This window comes from Kogia breviceps, chromosome 1 (assembly GCF_026419965.1).
Source record: "Kogia breviceps isolate mKogBre1 chromosome 1, mKogBre1 haplotype 1, whole genome shotgun sequence".
Lineage (NCBI taxonomy): Eukaryota > Metazoa > Chordata > Mammalia > Artiodactyla > Physeteridae > Kogia > Kogia breviceps.
Window position 1 is genome coordinate 50,156,945 of NC_081310.1, and position 21,517 is coordinate 50,178,461.

The 21,517-nt window shown below is 35.8% G+C and overlaps 1 protein-coding gene and 1 non-coding gene across 5 annotated transcripts in view; one reads left to right on the forward strand and one right to left on the reverse strand.

Annotated features, from left to right (window-relative positions):
* Positions 1 to 2,260: 2,260 nt before the first annotated feature.
* Positions 2,261 to 2,365, forward strand: LOC131746867 (U6 spliceosomal RNA). The gene has a single exon (XR_009332686.1). It is a non-coding gene; the product is annotated as a U6 spliceosomal RNA (small nuclear RNA).
* A 616-nt stretch (positions 2,366 to 2,981) lies between these two features.
* The window catches only part of SUCO (SUN domain containing ossification factor), an 82,812-nt gene continuing 64,276 nt past the window's right edge, over positions 2,982 to 21,517 (reverse strand). For 2 of the 4 annotated variants that reach the window (XR_009338243.2, XR_010840219.1), the window contains exons 19-25: positions 20,288 to 20,375; positions 17,257 to 17,361; positions 15,391 to 15,545; positions 14,705 to 14,796; positions 7,130 to 7,185; positions 4,958 to 6,012; positions 2,982 to 3,458 (exon numbers count right to left, since the gene is read on the reverse strand). Coding sequence is in view for 2 of the 4 variants with exons in the window: in XM_059079534.2 (XP_058935517.1) it covers positions 5,566 to 6,012; positions 7,130 to 7,185; positions 14,705 to 14,796; positions 15,391 to 15,545; positions 17,257 to 17,361; positions 20,288 to 20,375 (943 nt within the window). In the remaining 2 variants the exon portion in view is untranslated. Of the gene's footprint in view, positions 3,459 to 3,983; positions 6,013 to 7,129; positions 7,186 to 14,704; positions 14,797 to 15,390; positions 15,546 to 17,256; positions 17,362 to 20,287; positions 20,376 to 21,517 lie in introns of those variants that run through there. The other 2 variants (XM_059079534.2, XM_067031522.1) reach the window with 1 other exon arrangement.

Genomic DNA, 21,517 nt, shown 5'->3' on the forward strand with positions numbered 1-21,517 from the left:
GGTTTTCTTGCTCTTTTGGAAGTCTGAGGTCTTCTGCCAGCATTCAGTAGATGTTCTGTGTGAATCGTTCCACTTGTAGATGTGTTTTTGCTGTATCTGTGGGAGGAGGTAAGCTCCACTTCCTACTGCCCCACCATCTTGATTCCTCTTCCATTGCTGTTGACTTTTAAGGGTGTTGAGTTGAAATGGTAAAAGGGAAGTCCATTTTCAGCCATTCTTGGACGTCAAGGACAAAGATAGGAAGCATTGCCTTTGCCCTAATGAAGAATAAGTTTCATATGAAAATATTTTGAGAGTGTCATTTTTTCCCCACCCTATAGGAAAGAGAACTTTCTTTTGAGTGAAAGAAAAGTGATTTGGGAGTGGGACAAGAAAGACCAGGGTGTAAAGGGAGCTTAAGAAAGCCATCAGTTTTATTGTTTTAGGGCATGTCCCATGACTGTTGCATGGTTTTGTTTTTAAGGAAGCCTGCTTGGTTTTGTGGTTAGGCAAACCTGCTTTCTTGAGTGACCATTAACTTACAGGGGTTGCCCATACTTTTTTCTTCACTTACGTTCCCTTAGTGGGATTATCTATTTAATCACCTACTTTGTCCCTTTACTCTGTTCTTATCAGTATGACCAATGGACTGTAGGATTTGGTGAAATTGAAGAATTGTCAGAGTTAGGGTGTGAGGGGGCATGAGCTAGAAAAATAGGAGGTGGTGGTCAGAGTTGGGTGCTTGAAATTGGTGTTAAGGATTATGGATATTTACAGTGACAAACACTAGTATTTAATCGTGGGAGTAAGTGGCTGATACAGGCTGGAGAACAAGATCTTAGGGGAAAGAAGGCAAAGAAGTGAGAAACTAGAAAAAATAATGTAGACATTGAAATAAAGGATTATGACAGAGCAGTATTAGAATGACAGTGACCCCATGAATGAAGATGAGAGAGAGTGAGAGAAAACAGGGGTTCACTTGCAGCAAGGAGAAAGAGTAGATGCTAGAGTTTGTCAATATAAGATACAAAGTGAGGCGTTTTAGGCACTGAAGATTAAGGAGACCATCTATTCTACCTCTAGGTCGAGTGGTATGAGGCAGTCAGGAAGAAAAAAAGTGACCTCCTGGAAAGGATTCAAGGAAAGTAGTTTCAATTAGAATAAGGAGGTGAAGAGAAGGTTGAAAGAACTTAAAGATTTAGGAAATTTTACTGATGACTGATTTTTGAGTTCCAGAGGGCACAGGGTAAGTGTTTTTAGGCGTTGGTGAAGGAATATGGGTCCAGAAAGAAGGATGTGAAGAGCCATATGGGGTTTCTTGTGGGGATAAAATTAATAGGAATCAAAGGCATATGAAATTTGCCTTAATGGTTTTGAGGCATAAAATTGTGGCAAGGTCTTATAACAAGGGGTAGCAAGATCTTTCCAGGGGCGCTGCAGAGCTCTGGAGTGCCTGTGATGGAAGCACTGAGGGTGGAATCTTACTCAGAGCACATCCGGCTCAAAGCTCCCTGCTGACCCTGCTAATGGATGGTGGTTATAGACTGAGGCTGCAGATGAGTCTTACACCTGCTGGTTGATGCTCAGAGACAAAGGGATGAGATCTCACTCTGAGCATCAGAACATTAATAGCTAATATTGTGTGTACTACATGCTAGGCACATGATAGTTTTACATGTATAAGCATGGCTGATCTTCAGAATAATTATCTGAAATAGGTGCTGTTTCACATATTTACAGGTGAGAAATCTGATGCTTAATGAGATTATGACTGTGATTTTGTCTAATGCCAAACTCAAGAGATAGAGAACAAATATGAAACTAGGCGGTCTGATTTAAACACCTGCTCTTAAGTGGGATAGTACACCACCTACATGGGGAACTATTTTAAACCATTCTGGGTGTAAAACTTGGTTTTTATCCCTTATAAACTTAAAAATCACAAATGCTTCTGTTTGGTCAAAAAGACTTATTTTACAAGTTTTATAACAGAAGTTATTTGTTTGGGTTTTCAATATCTGATTTGTCAAAAAGATGGAATGCAAAGTTGGTAGTCTAGGGTGTATGACCTTACAAACGCAACTGATGAACTCTGCTGTAAACAAATATTCTAAAGACTAATTTTGAAAGTAATAGACTAAGTGGAGTACAGTGCAGTGGAGTATAATACATGTTCCAATAGGATTTTTTTAAATGTCTTAATGTCATATAAATGAATACTTGTGGGTTGGGATAAAATTTATAGTGACAGTGTTGATAGATCACTAGAAAAGCTCTTAATAGCCACTTTGGTAGCCCAGACACTAAAACTGGAATGATTCAGAGAAAATAAGTATGGTCCTTACACAAGGAAGACATGCAAAGTCATAAAGCAATCTGTACATTTTAAAAGAAACTAGACAATGAAACCAAATGAAACTTGACTGGACCTTGGTAAAGAAAGAAGGAAAGGAAAAGAAAGAGTATGCATGTGGACCTGTGAAGAAATCTGATCATGGAGTATGTATTAGATATTAATGAATTACTGACTCTCAGGTGTGATACTAGTATTATGGTCATGTAGGTGAATGTTGTTATTCTTAGAAAACACATGTGTAAGTATTTAGGGGTTATGGGCATGATATCTTTTAACTTTCAAATGGCTCACCCAAAAAATGTGTTTAATACATGTGTATGTATGTATAAAAAGAAAACTACAAATGCTAATTGTTGAACCTGGGTAACGGTGCATGGGAATTCACCTTTTCTATGGATTTGAAATTTCTCAAGTTAAAAAGTTGGGGAGGGCTTCCCTGGTGGCACAGTGGTTGCGAGTCCACCTGTCAATACAGGGGACACAGATTTGTGCCCCAGTCTGGGAAGATCCCACATGCCGTGGAACGTCTTGACCTGTGAGCCATGGCCTCTGAGCCTGCGTGTCCAGAGCCTGTGATCCGCAATGGGAGAGGCCACAACAGTGAGAGACCCGCGTACCACCAAAAAAAGAAGTTGGGGAAAAGCATGAGGTTTTTAAGTAACTTTGTTCTATGAAATAGAGTTAAAACATATTTCTAAATAGACATGTTGCTTATTATACTGTGATCTTAAATTTGTTCAACCAGGTTAACAAATATAAGTTTATATCTACTTCATATTCATGCCGACAAGTTTATATATTCACACTGGGGACACATCAAAAACTGGCAAATCAGTAAGTGGCAAAATAAGCACAGTAACTGGAGATACAGAGTTGAAAACGGTTGCTGCTGGGGAGCAAGAAACCCTTGATGGGGGAAAGGCTGGGGTGTGGGGGACGTGTAGTGGCAGAGAATAGAGAACAGCTGTCTTTCTGTGCAAACCTTACCTTATAAAACAATTTCATTCCTCAAATTATATAACTCTATTTTTAAAAATCCAGTTAAAAGAACTGCTTTACTTTGTGTTCTTGCTCTTACGGATCCTTTCGTTTCTTCTTATTTCTTACTGTTTTAATGCTTTACCTAATATTAGAAGAAATAAAATAAAGTTGACTACCAAGGAACATTGAAAGCCTATTACATACACACACACACACACACACACACACACACACACACACACAGCTTTCCTTCTCACCAGGCACAAATCTATTATTGGCAAGAATTTTCATTTTTTTCCCCCTCATGTTAAGTATAATCTCAGAGAGGAAAAATAAACCCCAAATTGTAAAATGTTATGCTATGTTTATATATGGAAAAAATTAACAATTAGTGGTCTTAAAGATGGCACCTAATAAGAGAAAAGCACATAAACATAGTCTACTAAATATTCAAAACTCTCATTTCAGTGTTTGAAATGGTGAAATTCTGACTGTATAGGGAACAAAATGTTTCTGTCAAAGTTCAATCAGTTTGTAGTTGGCTGAAATGTGATCAATTATTTAACAGGATGCTGCTGTATTTAATTTTTAAAGTGGCAAAAACAAATCTGTGTTCAGAGTAACAAGTTTGTAAAAGTTCTCCTTCAAAGAACAGAAGAGCCAGTAATTAATAAAGACAAGTGTTCAGATTTATTTGGAAATTCACAGTTTCTAATGGCACTACAGCTCCGTAGTTACATATTGAAAGTCTTTCCACAACCCTGGATGCTGCACAAAGATGGTGTAACTTCCCGCTCTACCTCTGCTCTCATATGGACCTCTTTTTATTGGGTTTCTATACAATCAGGCCCTCTTGCTCTGAATGGCTAATTGTACAGATTGGAAAAAATTTTTAAATCATCTAAAACTTACTGTTAACCTAAAGCAGCAACTTAAACAAAAGAGGCTTTAAATAAGTCACATTACAACCAATACCCCCAGAAAGGTATTAAGACAAGTTTAAAAACAGTTATTTCTAAAAGTGCTCAATAACTTAAATCTTAACAACACAAAACAGTCAATTCTCTCCCTTTCAAAAAGAAACTTTCCACTTTCACTCATTACTGTACAAACACATACTTAGAAATCATTTGATTCAAATACAGTCACTGCCAATTATTTTTAAAGAAAAAAGACAAAAACAAACACATTGACATCACACATGTATATCTGCACATTTGTAGCCAATACAAAGCAAACATTAAGGAATAATAATCCCTTTAGACTTGACCAATTAGACAAGGCTTGACAAACTCACTAGCTGGTTCTGTGCATACATACATAGGCAGTGATTATGAGACCTGGACTCATTTGACAAACCTTTGAATTTTCCATTTGTAAGGGAAAACAGTGATCTGAAAGTTGGGAGGATTAGTGCTTATTGTGAATGTTTAAAATGTAATGTAGCTAAAGAAAACCCTTAAAAGTGGCTAAATGTTGTTTAAAAGGTGAGTTGATAAAACAATTATTTGCAAATACTAGTTATTTGCAAGAAAAGATCCTGTCGTTTTTTTTTTCTTCCCCTTCTCATTGAATTAGTAACCAAAGAAAACTAGTGTGAATAAGTTAAATGAAAATAACATCAAAAGCATAACCACTTACCTAAAAGAACAGATGTAAAAATTCCATCAAGTGTCTGTTTCAAGTGAGTTTGCTAAACAGAGGTCTAGTTGGCCAAGTCTTTAGGATCTTTACACTGTCTTTACTGATCTTTACTGAACTCCAGGCGCAGATCACATTAAAGCCTTGTAGTGTTTGCAGCTTCAAAAAACTAACAAAGTTATAAAAGAAATCAAATGACAGGAAAAGTTCTCCCTCCTCTTCCAGTGGCATTTATAAATAGACAAAAGGCACATAAATATGGGAAGGTGCAAGAAATAGGAACAAAGCTAAAGGAAGAGGTTTAGGCCTTCATTCCTATCCCACCCAAGGAACTGGGCTTCTGAATTACTTTTGTCCCAGTAATTAATCTGTGAAAAAAATCTTTATAAAATGTCTACCATTGTCCTTGTAGGAAGTGATCAGCCTTGTAAAACTGCAGCTCATTAACCAAGATTGACACAATCCCACCTACTTTTTAAAAAGGCAGGAATCATAATTTCTGAATATTTTTCCCATTAATATTTTCTCCCTCCCCCAAACCCTTCAAATACCACAGACTGTTCTTCAAAGAACAACGAAAGTCTCCAGTATGAAAAGTTCGATTAATTTTAAATATGTCCCGAGACTGCTGAAACACCAAGTGTTCCCACGGTGATCTCTTTGTTTCCTTTGATTATGTCATGCAGGCTTGGCAATGATCCTGACTTAGTCTGTATGAGAGTTTTTATCAATTTTCCTTGGTCTTGGACTTTAGACCGCCTTCGTTTCAAAGCCCTCTTCTCAGTTTTTGTCTTTTGGGACTGTCCATTGCACAGACTTGTGCAAGCTGAAATGCCACAAAAATAAGACTCTTCTGACTGTGATGAAGTTTCTGAGCTTCCTTCAGATGGAGGACCCTTATAAGAAGAGTGATAAACTTCTCCCATATTAGAAAAATCTCTCTGGTTCGTAAAAGGCTTTCTTCCTTTTATGTCGCCATTGGCTATAGGGTGCAATGGATGTGCTGCTGGCTTTATGGTCTCAATTTTTTCAGTTTTGTACTTGCAGCGTTTCTTCTATAACACAAGGAAAAGAAAGGGTAGGAATTAGACCTCCAATAGTTACCTAACCAAATTCAGAAAGCTGAGCTACTGGAGTAAAGTGCCATCTCCTGGTGGAAAGTAAAAGAGTATTATAAATAGCAAAACATACTGTTATGTTCTGTACAGATACCATAATTACTTTTTCATTTTGTAAATACTACTCAATCAAACTCTTTACTTATCTGCCACCTCTGAATATAGATTAGGGGGCGATAACTAAAATCTGAATGCCTGTTATGTGCCAGACATCATTCTAGTTGCTTTCATGTATATCTTACTTGCTAACCCTGAAAGATAAGTATCAATATTTTGTCCCTGGTTACCAAATGAGAAAACCAAGGTTCACAGGTTTGATTCCCTGCCCACGTTACAAGGTAGTATGTGGCGAAGTTAGGGTTGAATCCTAGGCTATTTCAATCCTAACTTCACCACATACTTACCTTGTAACTTGGGCCAAGTTACAAGGTAGTAAGTTCTAATGGCCAAGTTCTTTCACCTAGAGACAATTACCTCTAATCAAAATGAGTACAACTTACTTTAAGAGGCAAAATGGAAAAAGCACACACTTTGTAACCAAAAAAGCCTAAGTACAGTCTGATTTTTGCCACCTATTTAATGAGTCATTTAAAGAAGATACAAACTCTTGAGTTTCAGTGTTCTCACTTAAAAAATGGGGAGAGTATCGTCTTCAGGTTGATGTGAGGATTACAGGAATAGTGCACACACTGAGTCATTCTTTATTATAAGTGCATGTCAGACAATCAGCCAGGGGTCAGCAAGTTTTTTCTGTAAAAGCCAAATAGTAAATATTTCAGGCTTTTCAGGTCACATACTCTCTTCTCCTGCATATTTTTTTTTTATTTTACAACCCTTTAAAAATGGCTTCAGGCCTGTATAAAACAGGCCACAGGCCATATATAGCCTATGGGTCATAGTTTGCTGACCCCTGTAAACATTTACATCATTATCATGATTGAAAATAAACAGTAAGTTTAAGGACCACTTAAAGGTTATATTAAAACTTTCAACCTATTTCTTCATCTACACCCACATAACACATCGATATACTTAAAAGGAAACAAAACATTACCTTTTTTTCTGGAGAGAACTTGAGGGGTTCTACAATGTACAGATCATTTGGGTCTACTATAAGTAAGAAAAAAAGCACACGTAAAATGTAGATTATACTATGATTAAATACTATAAATATTATATTATCCCTTTATAATTATTTTCTTAACAGAACCAATGAATTTATATTTATATCATATATTTATGCACTTGAAATTAGTAAGCCAAAAGCAGTAAGTTAGGAGAGGGCACCATTCTTATTTTGGGCTTGACTGATCATCATCAAATAACTTAAGTTTTTAACTTACTGTGTTGGCTATCAGCTATCAGCCAACACAGTAAGGATCCTTGTTTGGGCCAGCTCTACCCTCTTAGGTGATGAGAAAAATCACATTCCAGGTAAGCTAATACCAAACCTATAGATCATCTGAATATTCTTCCAGAAGACTAAACTCTGTATTGTGCTGCAAATATGGGTTAACTATGTGCAACAAGCAGTTGTGACTGTATGAAAGCCAGTTAAAGGAACATACAAAAAGAGGTCTAAGAAGTTTTTTCTAATTGTTTATTACTATGATTTACTGCGATCAAAACTATGATTTACTGTGATCGAAACTATAAACTCCAAAATCTTAAAATAGCTTGAATATGCAGTATCAGCGATCAAGCAATAATGAATGAACACTCTGGCATGGTGAGTAAATTAGAAATACTGGCCTTAGGTTGCTGAGATTTCATTACTTTAAGCACATTCACAATAGCTCTATGCTACTACCCCCACCCTGACAAGATAAACACGCATGTAAAAGAGGCACTCTGAGACTTCAGTCCTATTCAACCCACTAAAAGTAAATGATTTATAGTCTGATGCAGGGAGAAGTTTATAAGTAGTAGCAAACTCACTATAAAAGTTCATGTACCAGAAATTTACTAATAACATGATTCAACGAATTATAATTTTTTACATTGTCTTAGAAATTTGTTGAGAAAGTCATCAAATATATAAAAATATCCAAAGATTCCTTTAAATAGTCATTTCTATCAGATTACTAATCTCATTCAAATTGCTTTTTTAAAAAACATGATGTCTACTTCTAGGAATGGTTGTTAATGGTTTTCAGATCAACCTCAAGCAATTAAATATGAATTAAAAAAAAAAATCACTAACAGCACTGAAGGGCTATCAAGACTAAGTAAGTAATCCCAGGCCACAATTGAAGGAAAAGTAGGAACCCAGACAGTCAAGTGGAACACAAAAGTCATTTTTGTTCTGAGAGCTTGCTGCCACTGCCCAGCATCATAAGAGAGAATCATACTACATATTACTAGCCTGGGAAATGTCAAAATTCAAAGCACAATTTTAACTGAATGCATATTGCTTTCACACGTCATGAAGTTGAAAACTTAAGTCTGTCGTAAAGTGGAAAAATTAAGTCAAACCATCATAAGTTGGGGACCACCTGTACATTATACTCCCCTTTCAACAAAAAATTACAAGGCATTTAAAACAGGGCAAACACAGTTTGAAAAGACTAAACGTGCATTAGAACCAAAGTTAGATATGGAAGGAATGCTGAAATTACTAGACCAGGAATTTTTAAAAACCATGATTAATATACTAAGGACTTAAGTGGAAAAAAGTAGACAACATGCAAGAACAGATGGATAATGTAGGCAGAAAAATTCTAGAAAGGAATTAAAAAGAAATGCTAGAGATCAAACACAGTAACAGAAATGCAGAATGCCTCTGATGGGTTCATTAGTAGACTGAACACAGCTGAGCAAAGAATAACTGAGGCTGAGGATATGACAATATAAATTTCCAAAACTTAAAAAGTAAAGAGAAAAATGAATTTTAAAAAAATGAACAGAATACCCAAAAACCACAGGACAACTACAAAAGGTGTAACATATGAGTAATGAGAATACAGAAAGACAAGAGTAGGAGAATGGAACAGAAGGAATATTGTAAGTAATAATGACAGAATTTCCCCAAATTAATGTCTGACAGCAACCACAGATGCAGAAAAGGACCAAGAAGGACAAATGCCAAAATTACTACACCCAGGCATTTCATATACAAACTTCAAAAAATCAAAGATGCAAGCTAAAATCGACGAATTGTTGCCAATAGACCTGCTTTTGCAAGAAATGTTAAAAGTAGTTCTGCAGAAAGGAAAATAATACAGGTCAGAAACTCCGATCTGCATTAAAAAAGAGCATCAGAGAACAAGTAAGTGAAGGTAAGATAAAAACTTTTCTTATTCTTAATCCATAACATAATAACTTGTTCAAAACAATAATAGCAACAACGTATCTGGGTATGCTTATATAACTATACATGTTTATATAGAAGTAAAAAGAATGACAGAAATGATATAAGGGATTGAAGGGAGGAATTAGGAATATTTTGTTATTATAAAATATTCATACTACCTGGAAAGTAGTATAGTGTGACTTGAAAGGGGACTTGTGGGATTTCCCTGGTGGTGCAGTGGTTAAAAATCCGCCTGCCAATGCAGGGGACACGGGTTCGAGCCCTGGTCCGGGAAGATCCCACCTGCCGTGGAGCAACTAAGCCCATGCACCACAACTACTGAGCCCGTGTGCTGCAACTACTGAAGCCTGCGTGCCTAGAGCCCGTGCTCTGCAACAAGAGAAGCCACCACAATGAGAAGCCCACACACTACAACGAAGAGCATGCTTGCTGCAACTAGACAAAGCCTGTGCGCAGCCACAAAAGATCCCATGTGCCACAAATAAGACCCAATGCAGCCAGAAATAAATAAATATTAAAAAAAAAAAGAATCCATGTAAAATAGGTTGTCTCAAAAGTGAAATAGATTATCTATATGAAATAAGATATCTGCAACATTTAACCAACTAACAATTAGAATCCAAATCTTAAAAATAACTATAAACCAGTATGAAAGACAGAAACAACCCAATGCCCAGGAAAGTCAAATGAATAAATGGCATAAGTAAACATGCTCAGCCCCACTACTAATCAGGTAATGCAAATTACAACCGCAATGAGGTTAAACACTTTAAAATTTGACAATTCTAAGTGCGTGCTGGTAAAAACATAGAATAATGGGAATTCTCATGGTACTGGTGGAAGAATAAACTGATATGACCACTTTGGAAAAGTTTGCCATTATCTTATAACTTGTAGAGAAGCATACCCTACAACCCAGCAATTTTACATCTAGGTAATATTCCTAGAGAAACTCATGCAACTATGTGCCGGTATACAAACAAAGGGAAATGTTTACAGCAGCATTATCTGTAATAGCCCCAAACTGTAAACAACACAGTACAATGGATAACTACATTGTGATTTAGTCAGTTACTGAAATACTATACAATATTGAAAATGAAGTATAATCATGTATATGAACCTTACAAATAGAATGCTGAAAGAAAGAAGACAAAAAGAGTATATATGGTATGATTCCGTTTATCAAAAGCTCAAAACCAGGCAAAAATCAAATTATATTGTTGAGGAATCCAAACACTGATGGTAAAACTATTAAGAAAATGAAGAATATGACTATTTCAAAAGTCAAGATAGCTACCTCTACAGGAGCAATACCAAAAGTGCTGGCCTTGTTCTATTTCTTGATCTGGGTGTTAGTTACACAGGTGTTCACTTTATAATTACTTTGCATGTTGTACATTTCAGTTTTGTGTACTTTTTTGTATTTCACTTATTTTATAATAAAAATGTCTTACAAAAATCAAAACAATTTTGGTCCACCTGGCTGGTCAACAAAAGTGAGAGACGTAAATCAAAGTATAAACTACAAAACACTGATGAAAGAAATTAAAGGTACAAAAAAATGGAAAGACATCTCACGTTCATGACTGGAGGACTTCATATTGTCAAGATGTCCATACTACCAAAATGATCTATAGATTAAGCATAATCCCTATCAAAATCCTAATAGCATTCTTTTGCTGAAATGCATCCTAAAATTCATATCAAATCCCAAGTGATCTTAAATAGGCAAAACAATTAAAAAAAAATAAAAACAGAGGACTCACACTGCCTGATTTCAAAACACATTACAAAGTTACAGTAATCAAAACAGTGTGGTACTGGTATAAAGAGACATACAGACCAATGGAATAATAATTAAAAAAAAAAGAGCCCAGAAATAAATCCTCTCACAAATGGTCAAATAATCTTCAACAAGGGTGGCAAGACCACTCAGTGGGGAATGAATGCTCTCTTCAACAAACAGTGCTGGGAAAACTGGATATCCACATGCAAAAGAATGAAGTTGAACCCTTCTCTTACATCATATACAAAAATTAACTGAAAATGGATTAAGAACCTAAACATAAAACCTAAAACTATAAAATTCCTAGAAGAAAACACAGAAGGAAAACCTCATGACATTGGCCTTGATTTCTTGAAATCATTGGCAATGAATTCTTGGATGTGACATTTAAAGTACAAGCAACAAAAGCAAAAATAGACAAATGAGACTACATCAAACTTAAAAAATTTTTGTCCATCAAAGGACACAATCAACAGAGTGAAAACGCAACCTACAAAATGGGAGAACATAGCTGTAAATCATGTATCTGATAAGGGACTGATATCCAGAATATATAGAACTCTGACAATTAAACAATAAAAAAATAACCTGATTTAAAAATGAGCAAAGGACTTGAATAGACATTTTTTCAAAGATGATTTACAAATGGCCAACAAGCACATGAAAAGATGCTCAACATCACTAATCATCAGAGAAACACAAATCAAAAGCAAAATGAAATAACATCTCACATCCATTAGGATGGCTACTATCAAAATAGAAAACAAGTACTGGTGAGGATGTGGAGAAATCTGGAACCATTGTGCACTGTGGGTGGAACTGTAAAATGGTGCAACCACTATGACAAACACTGTAAAGTTTCTTCAAAAAATAGAACTACCATATGATCCAGCAATCCCATTTGAGTACATAGCTGACCCTTGAACAACATGGATTTGAACTGCATGAGTCAACTTAAACATGGATTTTTTTCAACAGTAAATACTATAGTACTACACAATATGTGGTTGGCTGAATCTGTGGATCCAGAACCTCAGATACGGAGGAACCACGGATATGGAGGGTCAACTATAAATTATACATGGATTTTCAACTGCACAGAGACTCAGTGCCCCTAACTCCAGCACTGTTCAAGGGTCAACTATATATCCAGAAGAACTGAAAGCAAGGTCTTAAAGATTTATTTGCACACTCATGTTCACAGCAGCATTATTTCACAATAGCCAAGAGGTAGAAGCAACCCAAATGCCCATCAACAGATGAATAAACAAAACATGATTATATCTGTACAACAGAATATTATTCAGTCTTAAGAAGAAAATCCTGTCACATGCTACAACATGGATGAAACTTGAGGACACTATGCTAAATGAAATAAGCCAGTCAGAGAAAGACAACTCATAAGAGGAATCATATTATTTATCAAAATATTCAAATTCACAGAAACAGAAAAAACAACAAAGGTTACCAGGGGCTGGGAGGAGAGGAAAAAAGGGATTGGTTTAATGGATATAGACTTTCAGATTTACAAAATGGAAAAGTCCTGGAGATCTGTTTCACATCATTGTGAATATACTTAACATTACTGAACTATACACTTAAAAAGTAAATTTTTAAGAGCAAATTAAATTTCAAGATGGTAAATTTTACATGCCTTTCACTACAGTAAGAAAACAAAATAAGACATGGACCCTTCTCACTGAGCTTAGAATTAAAAATAAGGCAAGTACAGGATGGCTAAAATCAAAGTAGACTATAAAAAATGCCTTAAGAAGAGATTTAATTCAAACAGGAGAAGAAATAAATGAATTAACAAACAATGGAATCAGAATTAAAGCCAGCTTCCTGCCTACTGTACTCAACTTTTGTAACTGTAAAGGTGAACCAAGATGACACAGTTGTTTAAAACAGAAGTAATTCTATTATCAGGTACAAAAAAAAAGGCTATTCTATCTGGCTTTGAAGAGTGAAATAGAGAAAAGAAATAGTAAAATAGGATTTCAACTAATTTAAAATGAGACTAGAAATTCTGAGAAGGAAAAACATCTCAACATATTTCCTAATCACATGAACACAGCTCACATAAGTAATGCACATACACCCACCACAATGGCTAAAAGACCAACAATACTAAATATTAATAGGGATATGGAACAAATGGAACTCTCAAAAAGAGCTGATGGGAGGGCAAATTCATACAACACTCTGCAAAACTGTGTGGCAGTATTTACTAAGGTGGAATATACACAATATCTTATGATCCAGCAATCCCATTTCTAGGTATATACCCAACAGATGTGTGTTCATGTGTTTGCCAAAAGATATGTAATAGCCTCAAACTGAAATAATCCAATGTAAGTGAATAATGTATTGTATGTTTGTATAATAGAATACTATACAGGAATAAGAGTAAACAAACTACAACGATACTCAATGACATGGTGAATCTCACAATATCAAAATATGTAGTGGCTATACTGAGAGGGGATGGGCAGTGTAGAGCACAAGGAAGTTTCTGGGGTGCTGGATAATGTTTTGCTTCTTAATCTGGGTGTTGGTCACACAGGGATTTTCAGTTTGTGAAAATCCACCAAGATTCACATATGATAAGTACACTTTCCTGTACAAGTTATACTTCATTTAAAAGACTCAGTTATAAAAAGACATATCAGCCAAAAGAAGAAAAAAATAGAAAGAAAAAGGCAGGAACTAGGATGAAATTTACTAGTCGTAAGTAAACACACATGTAATGGATTAAGTCTGTAAAGTTTTGTGATAACAGTAAACCAGAGAATCTCAGGAATGATTGCTTAAATGATTGAATCAATTGAAACATGCTGCTCAGTTACTAAATCCTAAAGAAAAAGAATCCAATGATTATTAAGAAAGCACTAGTTGAAATATATAATTAATTTGGTTATTTTAATATTGTTATGAAGATAAGTCTCTCAATAAGCACTAATTACAGTACTAATTATAAAAAGTACTGATACAGGAAAACAACCACTCAGTACACACCCATTCATTTAAATTTAAGTATGCATTAAGTGTTAGACAATGGAATACTATTATAGACCCTGGGCTATGAAAAAGAGAAAAACCTGATTTATTTTTTGGAAGGTGCCTCACAGACCTAAACTAGAGACAAAAGGGGTCCTACCTGTACAGGAAGAGAAGGCAGATAAGCACAGGATACTATGGGAGCCCATTCAGGTTTTCCATATTTGCTGAACTTTCTCAAACACCCCTTTCTAAAAAGAAATACTTCTAAACAGGAGCATGTGCAAATAAGGCTACCAATGGCTAATTGCACTAAGCCCCCCACCCCACCCTCTGGGCTTTTAGGAACAAAGATAGATTTAAAGCATGGAAATGGTAAACTGGCTTTGACACCGCACAAACAAAGGCTACTTATACCCACTGTTCTGTTGCAGATGGTCTCTAACACAACATTGACATTATGCTTCTGCTAGAAGGAAGCTAGATTCACATTTCTATACACATATTACATAGCCACAAAAATCTACCTTCTTTCCCAGTTAATTGTAGAGACTTGGATCTGATGAGTGGGAATGAAGTTCTCCTTTTCAAACTCATATCATCATAGGAAGAGAAACACCTAACATTAAGAAAAAAACAACATTGGGCACAATGAGTAAAATACATGTAATTTACTCTGTAGTTGGGGCTAGACAGACACTAGAGAACTGTACATGTCACACAGGACTAACCTCTAAAGTAACACTCCAGTTATTGATAACACATGTAAAAAAAATTTAAGGATCATTCTCTAAAAGGTGTTGTATTAGAATACCTATTCTCCTCCTCCCCCTTTAAATTCCACATTGAAGCATCTTTCACAACCATTTCAAGGGTTTTTATGCACTTACTATCAGTGTTTTCTCTATTAGACTCTATAGAACCTTCCAGGCATGCATAGGACCATCTCACTAGTTCCAATGTTGTTTTTAACATTTTGGTTTCAAGATAATCATACAGGGAAAGAAATTATCTCAGTATCCTTTATTTGCTCAAATTTCTCAAAAGTATAAGAGGAACTGGACTTCCCTGGCGGTCCAGTGGTTAAGACACCGTGCTTCCAATGCAAGGGGCATGGGTTTGATCCCTGGTCGGGGAAGTAAGATCCCACATGCTGTGCAGCGTGGCCAAAAAATAAAAATAAGAGGAAAACTGAAATATAATGCTGACTTACCTTTTAGGGCTTGGATACTGGTTACTTTTAGGAAGTTTTGAAATATAATCTCCATCAAATTGAGAAGTGTTTCGACAACGCTGCATACAAAGCATCAGTCCCAAGACAACACAGAGAACCAAAGATATGACAAGATAGCTTTGTCGATCTGAAACCTGAGATGAGAAGAGGGCTTAATAATAATAATAATTTGAAAACCATATTAGAAAAAAATACAATGGGATCTAAAGCTCAAAGGACAAATCATTTTAAACTTTTTTTTTCAGAGTGCTTCAAAACTATAAATGCAGGGCATGCTCTTTGAAAATGTACTACAAAGGCAATGTTTTACTTTTTCTTCTCCCCCCCCTCCATTCTTTAAAAATTTTCAAACCTATGGAAAAGTTTTAAAAATAGTATAATACAATGAATATAATATGCCTTTCACCATTAACATGTTTTCCAATCATTAACATTTTGCCACATATGTTCCATTTTTTCATTTGTACTATCTTCTCCTTGGTGAGAAAAAAAAAAACAATCATGCTCTTACCTATCTTTCCCACCTTACAAAACTAAACCACCAACTGCCCAGTGATTTAAGCCTGGGGATCACCCTTAATTCCTCAGGTCCCACATCCAATCTTTCAGCAAGGCTTGTCTTTCTACCTCTAAAATATATCCTGGGCCTTTTACATAGTTAGTTAGTTAGTTAGTTAGTTAGTTAGTAAGTAAGTAAGTAAGTAAGTAAGTAAGTAAGTAAGTGTAAGTAAGTAAGTAAGTAAGTAAGTAAAGTAAGTAAGTAAATAAATAAATAAATATATATATATATATCCTGAATTCAGCAACTTCACAATGTTCTCCACTTCTAAAATCCTAGTCCAAGCCAACATCACCTCACCCAGGCTACTGCAATCGCCTCCTTAACTGGTTTCCTCCCCACTTCCCTCTTGTCTCTAAGAGGCAATTCTCTGTAGAGCAACAAACAGGGAGTTTCTCAAAGTGTTTTCAATGAGATGATCCATGTTACTTCTTTACTGAATACTTTCCAATGACTTGCAGTGATTAGAATAAAATTCAAACTCTATATTGCCTACAAAGGCCTACATGACCAGGTCTCTGCCAGTTTCCTAAACTCATTTCTTATCCTTACTTCTGTCATTCACTCTGCTCCAGCCACACCAGCTTTCTTTCTGACCCCAAACACATTACACTGTTTCTAGTCACAGGCCCTTTGCCCTACTTCTGCTACTAACAGGTATGTTCTGACCCCAGGCTCTGTGTGGATGCTAACTCCTCTTGAGCACTCAGTTCTAAGGCCACCTCCTCAGGCAAGCCTTCCAACATCACTGTAGCTAAAGCAGCAACACTTAAAGCACCACCAGTCCACACACACAAGTTTCACTCTCTACCTCACTGTCCTTCATATATATTTACTGTATGTATTCCCTCTCTCCCCCAGGTGAGAGGGCCCTGTGAGGCTAGGGACTCTTCACTGCTGTATGCCTCAACCTAGAACTGGACAGCTCATGCTTCACACACACTGGCAGCTCAATAAATACTGCTTAAATCAATGAAAAATTTGTTTCATTAAGCAATTAATAAGCCTATTTGAACTGAAAATGAAGTATCTATTGCAACTACCAATGGTTTACAAAAGGCCTAACAGAATTGCTTTATAACTGTAATTTAGGTTAAGACCTAAACTATGAAAGCCGTGTTTTCCAAAAGATTATGATAATTAATATATTTCCAAAACTTTAAAATGTCACATTCTGGTGTTCTGAAAAAGTTCTTTATAAATGACAATCCTCTTCAATTAAAGTTCTTAGATACGAAGCCTGCCTTTATGACACCGTTTCCTACAATACCATCAATAACAATTACCTCATGTTTTAATTCTGCTACTGTTGTTGATAAATTTGAAACAAGCTGTGTCATGTTGGTCAGTTGTGCTTGTAGCAACTGGATGGCTTCAGTTTGCCGCTGATCCTATAATAAAGGAGGAAATAAATATTATTTTCCTTTGTGTTTCATGTGTACTTTAACTGCATTATAAATTCAAGTAAAATATCTGGAAAAACTGTTAAATTCCTCAGGGTGGGGGGGACATATTAATAGGAAGCTCTTAATGAATGAATACTGTAAACTTGGACCAGAAATTTTTTAAAAAAACATAGAACACCTCAAGAATCTAAGACTATTCAACCTTCCTCCCCTGCCCTGAGCCCAAAAAAACCCAAAAACCAAAAAACCTTTTGCCATTCACTGCTGCCATGTAGAATATCGTCTAACAGATGCCAATAAACTGCGTTTCAAGTTAATATGGGCTCCATATGTATAAATCAGTATATAACCAGCTATATGCAAAATAGTCACTTTGTCAATTATGCTTTTTTTTTTTTAAACCAAAGCAGTCGATACAAAAACACGTTGAAAAATTTTTGAAGAATGTTTCTGGATATCAAGCAGGCTCATACCAAGAAGGTTTTAAAAGTTCTATTTCACAGCATATTAGGATGGAACTTAGGATGTCACATAGTCAAAAAACTACAACAGATCCTCTAGTCAACCAGTGAAAAGAAATTCATCAAAAACACCCATCTTTCCAGCTCTGAATTTTAGAAACTTTTATAATCAACAGACATGTCTTTATTTAAAATATCACTTGCATGCATATTTTAGAGACTTATGCAATATATTCATGGTCATGAACCTATGTTAGGTAGACTACACTGAAAATTTCAACTAACTAGTGAATTTAGGAAGAAGGAAAAGAGGGCAGAAAGAAGTCAAGGAAATCTTAATACTCTAATACTCTAATTTAGAAAATAGCTATATAACCATTTATTATTCTAAACCTAAGTTTTTCAAATTTAGATTTAAATAATCTTTAAGTCTCCACTGTGTATGTGGGGGTGAGTAGGCAGATATTTAAAACTGTAACAAGAAGTTTCACTTACTTCCCTCACTGTGATCCACTGTGGTACTTTCTATCCTACTTCATATTTTTAAATGCTGAATGTGATTCATTAAACTGTTTGACTCACTTTTGACAAACACTGAGAAATTCTAGACAGTTTTAAAGGACAAGTTATTACAGTTATTAAATTGGTTAACACTTCTAATCAAGATTTACTTCCAATAGTGTTAATGATACACAAGATTATTTAAAAGTACTTAAACAAGTCTTTCATAAAGCATAGATGTTAAATATAAAGAAAATATAAAGGGAAAATGCTAATGAAGAACTAAATAAATACTGTGTTCATGGGTCAGAGGACTTAATACTATTAACATGTCAATTCTCCAAATTGATCTATAAGTTCAACACAAACCCAATCAAGATCCAAACAGGTTTTTGTTTGTTTGTTTTTGGTAGCAAATGGCAAGCTGATTCTAAAATCTGTATTAGTCAAATCCAGATTAGCCAAAACAATTTTGGACAAGTGCAAAGTTGGAGGATTCACCCTACCTGATTTCAAGAGTTCCTGTAAAGCTACAGTAATCACAACAGTGCAGTATAAGCAAAAAGACAGACATAGATGAACAAAACAGAAGAGAATTCCAGAAACAAATCCACATGTATATGGTGAATTGATTTTCATCAAAAGTGCAAAGGAGGGCTTCCCTGGTGGCGCAGTGGTTGAGAGTCCGCCTGCTGATGCAGGGGACACAGGTTCGTGCCCCGGTCCGGGAAGATGCCACATGCTGCGGAGCGGCTGGGCCCGTGAGCCATGGCCACTGAGCCTGTGCATCTGGAGTCTGTGCTCCGCAACGGGAGAGGCCACAGCAGTGAGAGGCCCGCATACCAAAAAAAAAAAAAAAAAAAAAAAAATGGGGCAAAGGAAATCCAGTGGAGAAAAGATAGTCCTTTCCACAAATGATGCTGGAAGAAAGGAATATTCATGTTTCTCAATCCCCTCCCTCACAAAATAAGAACTTTGATCCATACTCTGTAACACATAAAAATTAAAATGGATCATAAACCAAATGTAAAACTGAAACTATGCAAATTCTAAAAGAAAACAGAGGAAAACAATCTCTGTGACTTTGGGTTAGGCAAAGAGAAAACAGGTAAATTGGGCTTCAACGAATTAAATTCTGCTCTTCAAAAGATATGTTTAAGAGAATGACAAAACAAGTAATGGACTAGGAGAAAATATTTGCAAAGCCTGTCTCTGATAAAGGACTCATACTAAGAATATGTAAACAGCTTTCAAACCTCAATTTTAGAAAAAAAAAAAAGGGGTAGGGAAAATCTTTGTGTGGAACCACAATTATAACGTGTCACAAACTGGGAGTAAGATGCAACTAAACTCTGCAACCTGGGGCCTCCTCACCTCACCTCACCTTCACTTAGTCCCAAATAACCTTTTAGAAAAGTTAAATATAAAATTTCTTCATGATGGTAACACACTATAAAAACTTATTAATGAACATTGAATTTAATGCTGTAATACTGAAATCAATCCCTTAAAATCAGCAAGACAGGGGAATGGCCACTATCAGTCCTATTGCATCACTGTACAGCTCTAGGCAAGAGATAAGAGGAAAAAAGAAATAAAAAGGTATAAGGATTAAAAAGAAATAGAGCTGTTTATTTGCAACCAATAAAACTGTCTACACAGAAAACCACAAATGATTTTAGAGTTTAACAAAGTTGTCAAAAAGTCCACTGCACTTCTACACACATACACATACATACAAATCTTGAAATGTAATACAAATAATGCTCAAGAAAATTTTCTCTTGAGCAGATACTGATGCTAACAGCTAGAAAACATCATATTACAGCTTAATCATCAGCTATCGGGGAAAAAGTGAACCAACATTACTTATCCTTCTTACCAGAGAGAGCCTATAAAATTCAATGGAAATTTATATAAAAAGTAAATAAGATATGAAGATGACCAACCTGCTCCTCTGCTATTCTTGAAGTATTCTGAAGTTTTACTATTGTCTTATTGAAAGCCTTTTGCATTTCTTCCATTTGTTTTCGGTACCTATGGAATAAGAATTGATTTAAATTGGTTTTAATTTCTTATTTATTAATTTATTACTGGAAACACACGTTTGATTTCAATATATAAGATAAATCCATATTTCTGAAAATGACTCTTACTGAACCCTGTGCAATACAGAAAAACTTACAAAGGTAAAATAAAGAGGTCCCTTGAGGTATTTGCTACTTGAACATCAATTCTATGTTCCTCACTGCTATAAAAGATTTACTACTCACATATATAGTCAATAATTTATGACAAAGGACCCATGAATATACAATGGGGAAAGTCACTTCAATAAATGGTGCTGGGAAAACTGAACAGCCACATGCAACAAAATGAAACTGGAATCCTATCTTATACCATACACAAAAATTAACTCAAAATGTATTAAAGACTTGCACGTAAAACCTAAAACAACAGAACTCCTAAAAGAAAACACAGGCGGTAAGCTCCTTGACATGAGTCTTGGAAATGTTTTTTGGATGTAACACCAAAAGCAAAGGCAATAAATGCAAAAAAACCAAGTGGGACTACATCAAACTGAAAAGCTTCTTAAAAAGCAAAAGAAACAATGAACTTAATGAAAAGGCTACCTTAGAGGCCTGCGCTCTAGAGCCCACACACCACAACTACTGAAGCCCGTGCACTCTAGGGCCCGTGTGCTTGCAACTACTGAGCCCACACACCTAGAGCCCGTGCTCCGCAACAAGAGAAGCCACTGCAAGGAGAAGCCCGTGCACCGCAACGAAGTGTAGCTCTGCTCGCCACAACTAGAGCAGGCCCGCGTGTAGCAACAAAGACCCAATGCAGCCAAAAATAAATAAAACATTAAAAAAAGAAAATTGGCAGAGAATCTCAATAGATATTTTTCCAAAGAAAACAGATAGATGGCTAACAGGTAAAAGATGAAAAGATGCTCAACATCATTAGTCATCAGGGACATGCAAATCAAAATCACAATGAGTTATCACCTCACATCTGTTAAAATTGCTATTATCAAAAACAGAAAAAATAACATATTGGCGAGGATACAGAGGAAAGGGAACCCTTGTACACTGTTGGTGGGAATGTAAATTGGTGCAGCCACTATGAAAAACAGTATGGAGGTTTCTCAAAAAATCAAAAATAGAATTGCCGTA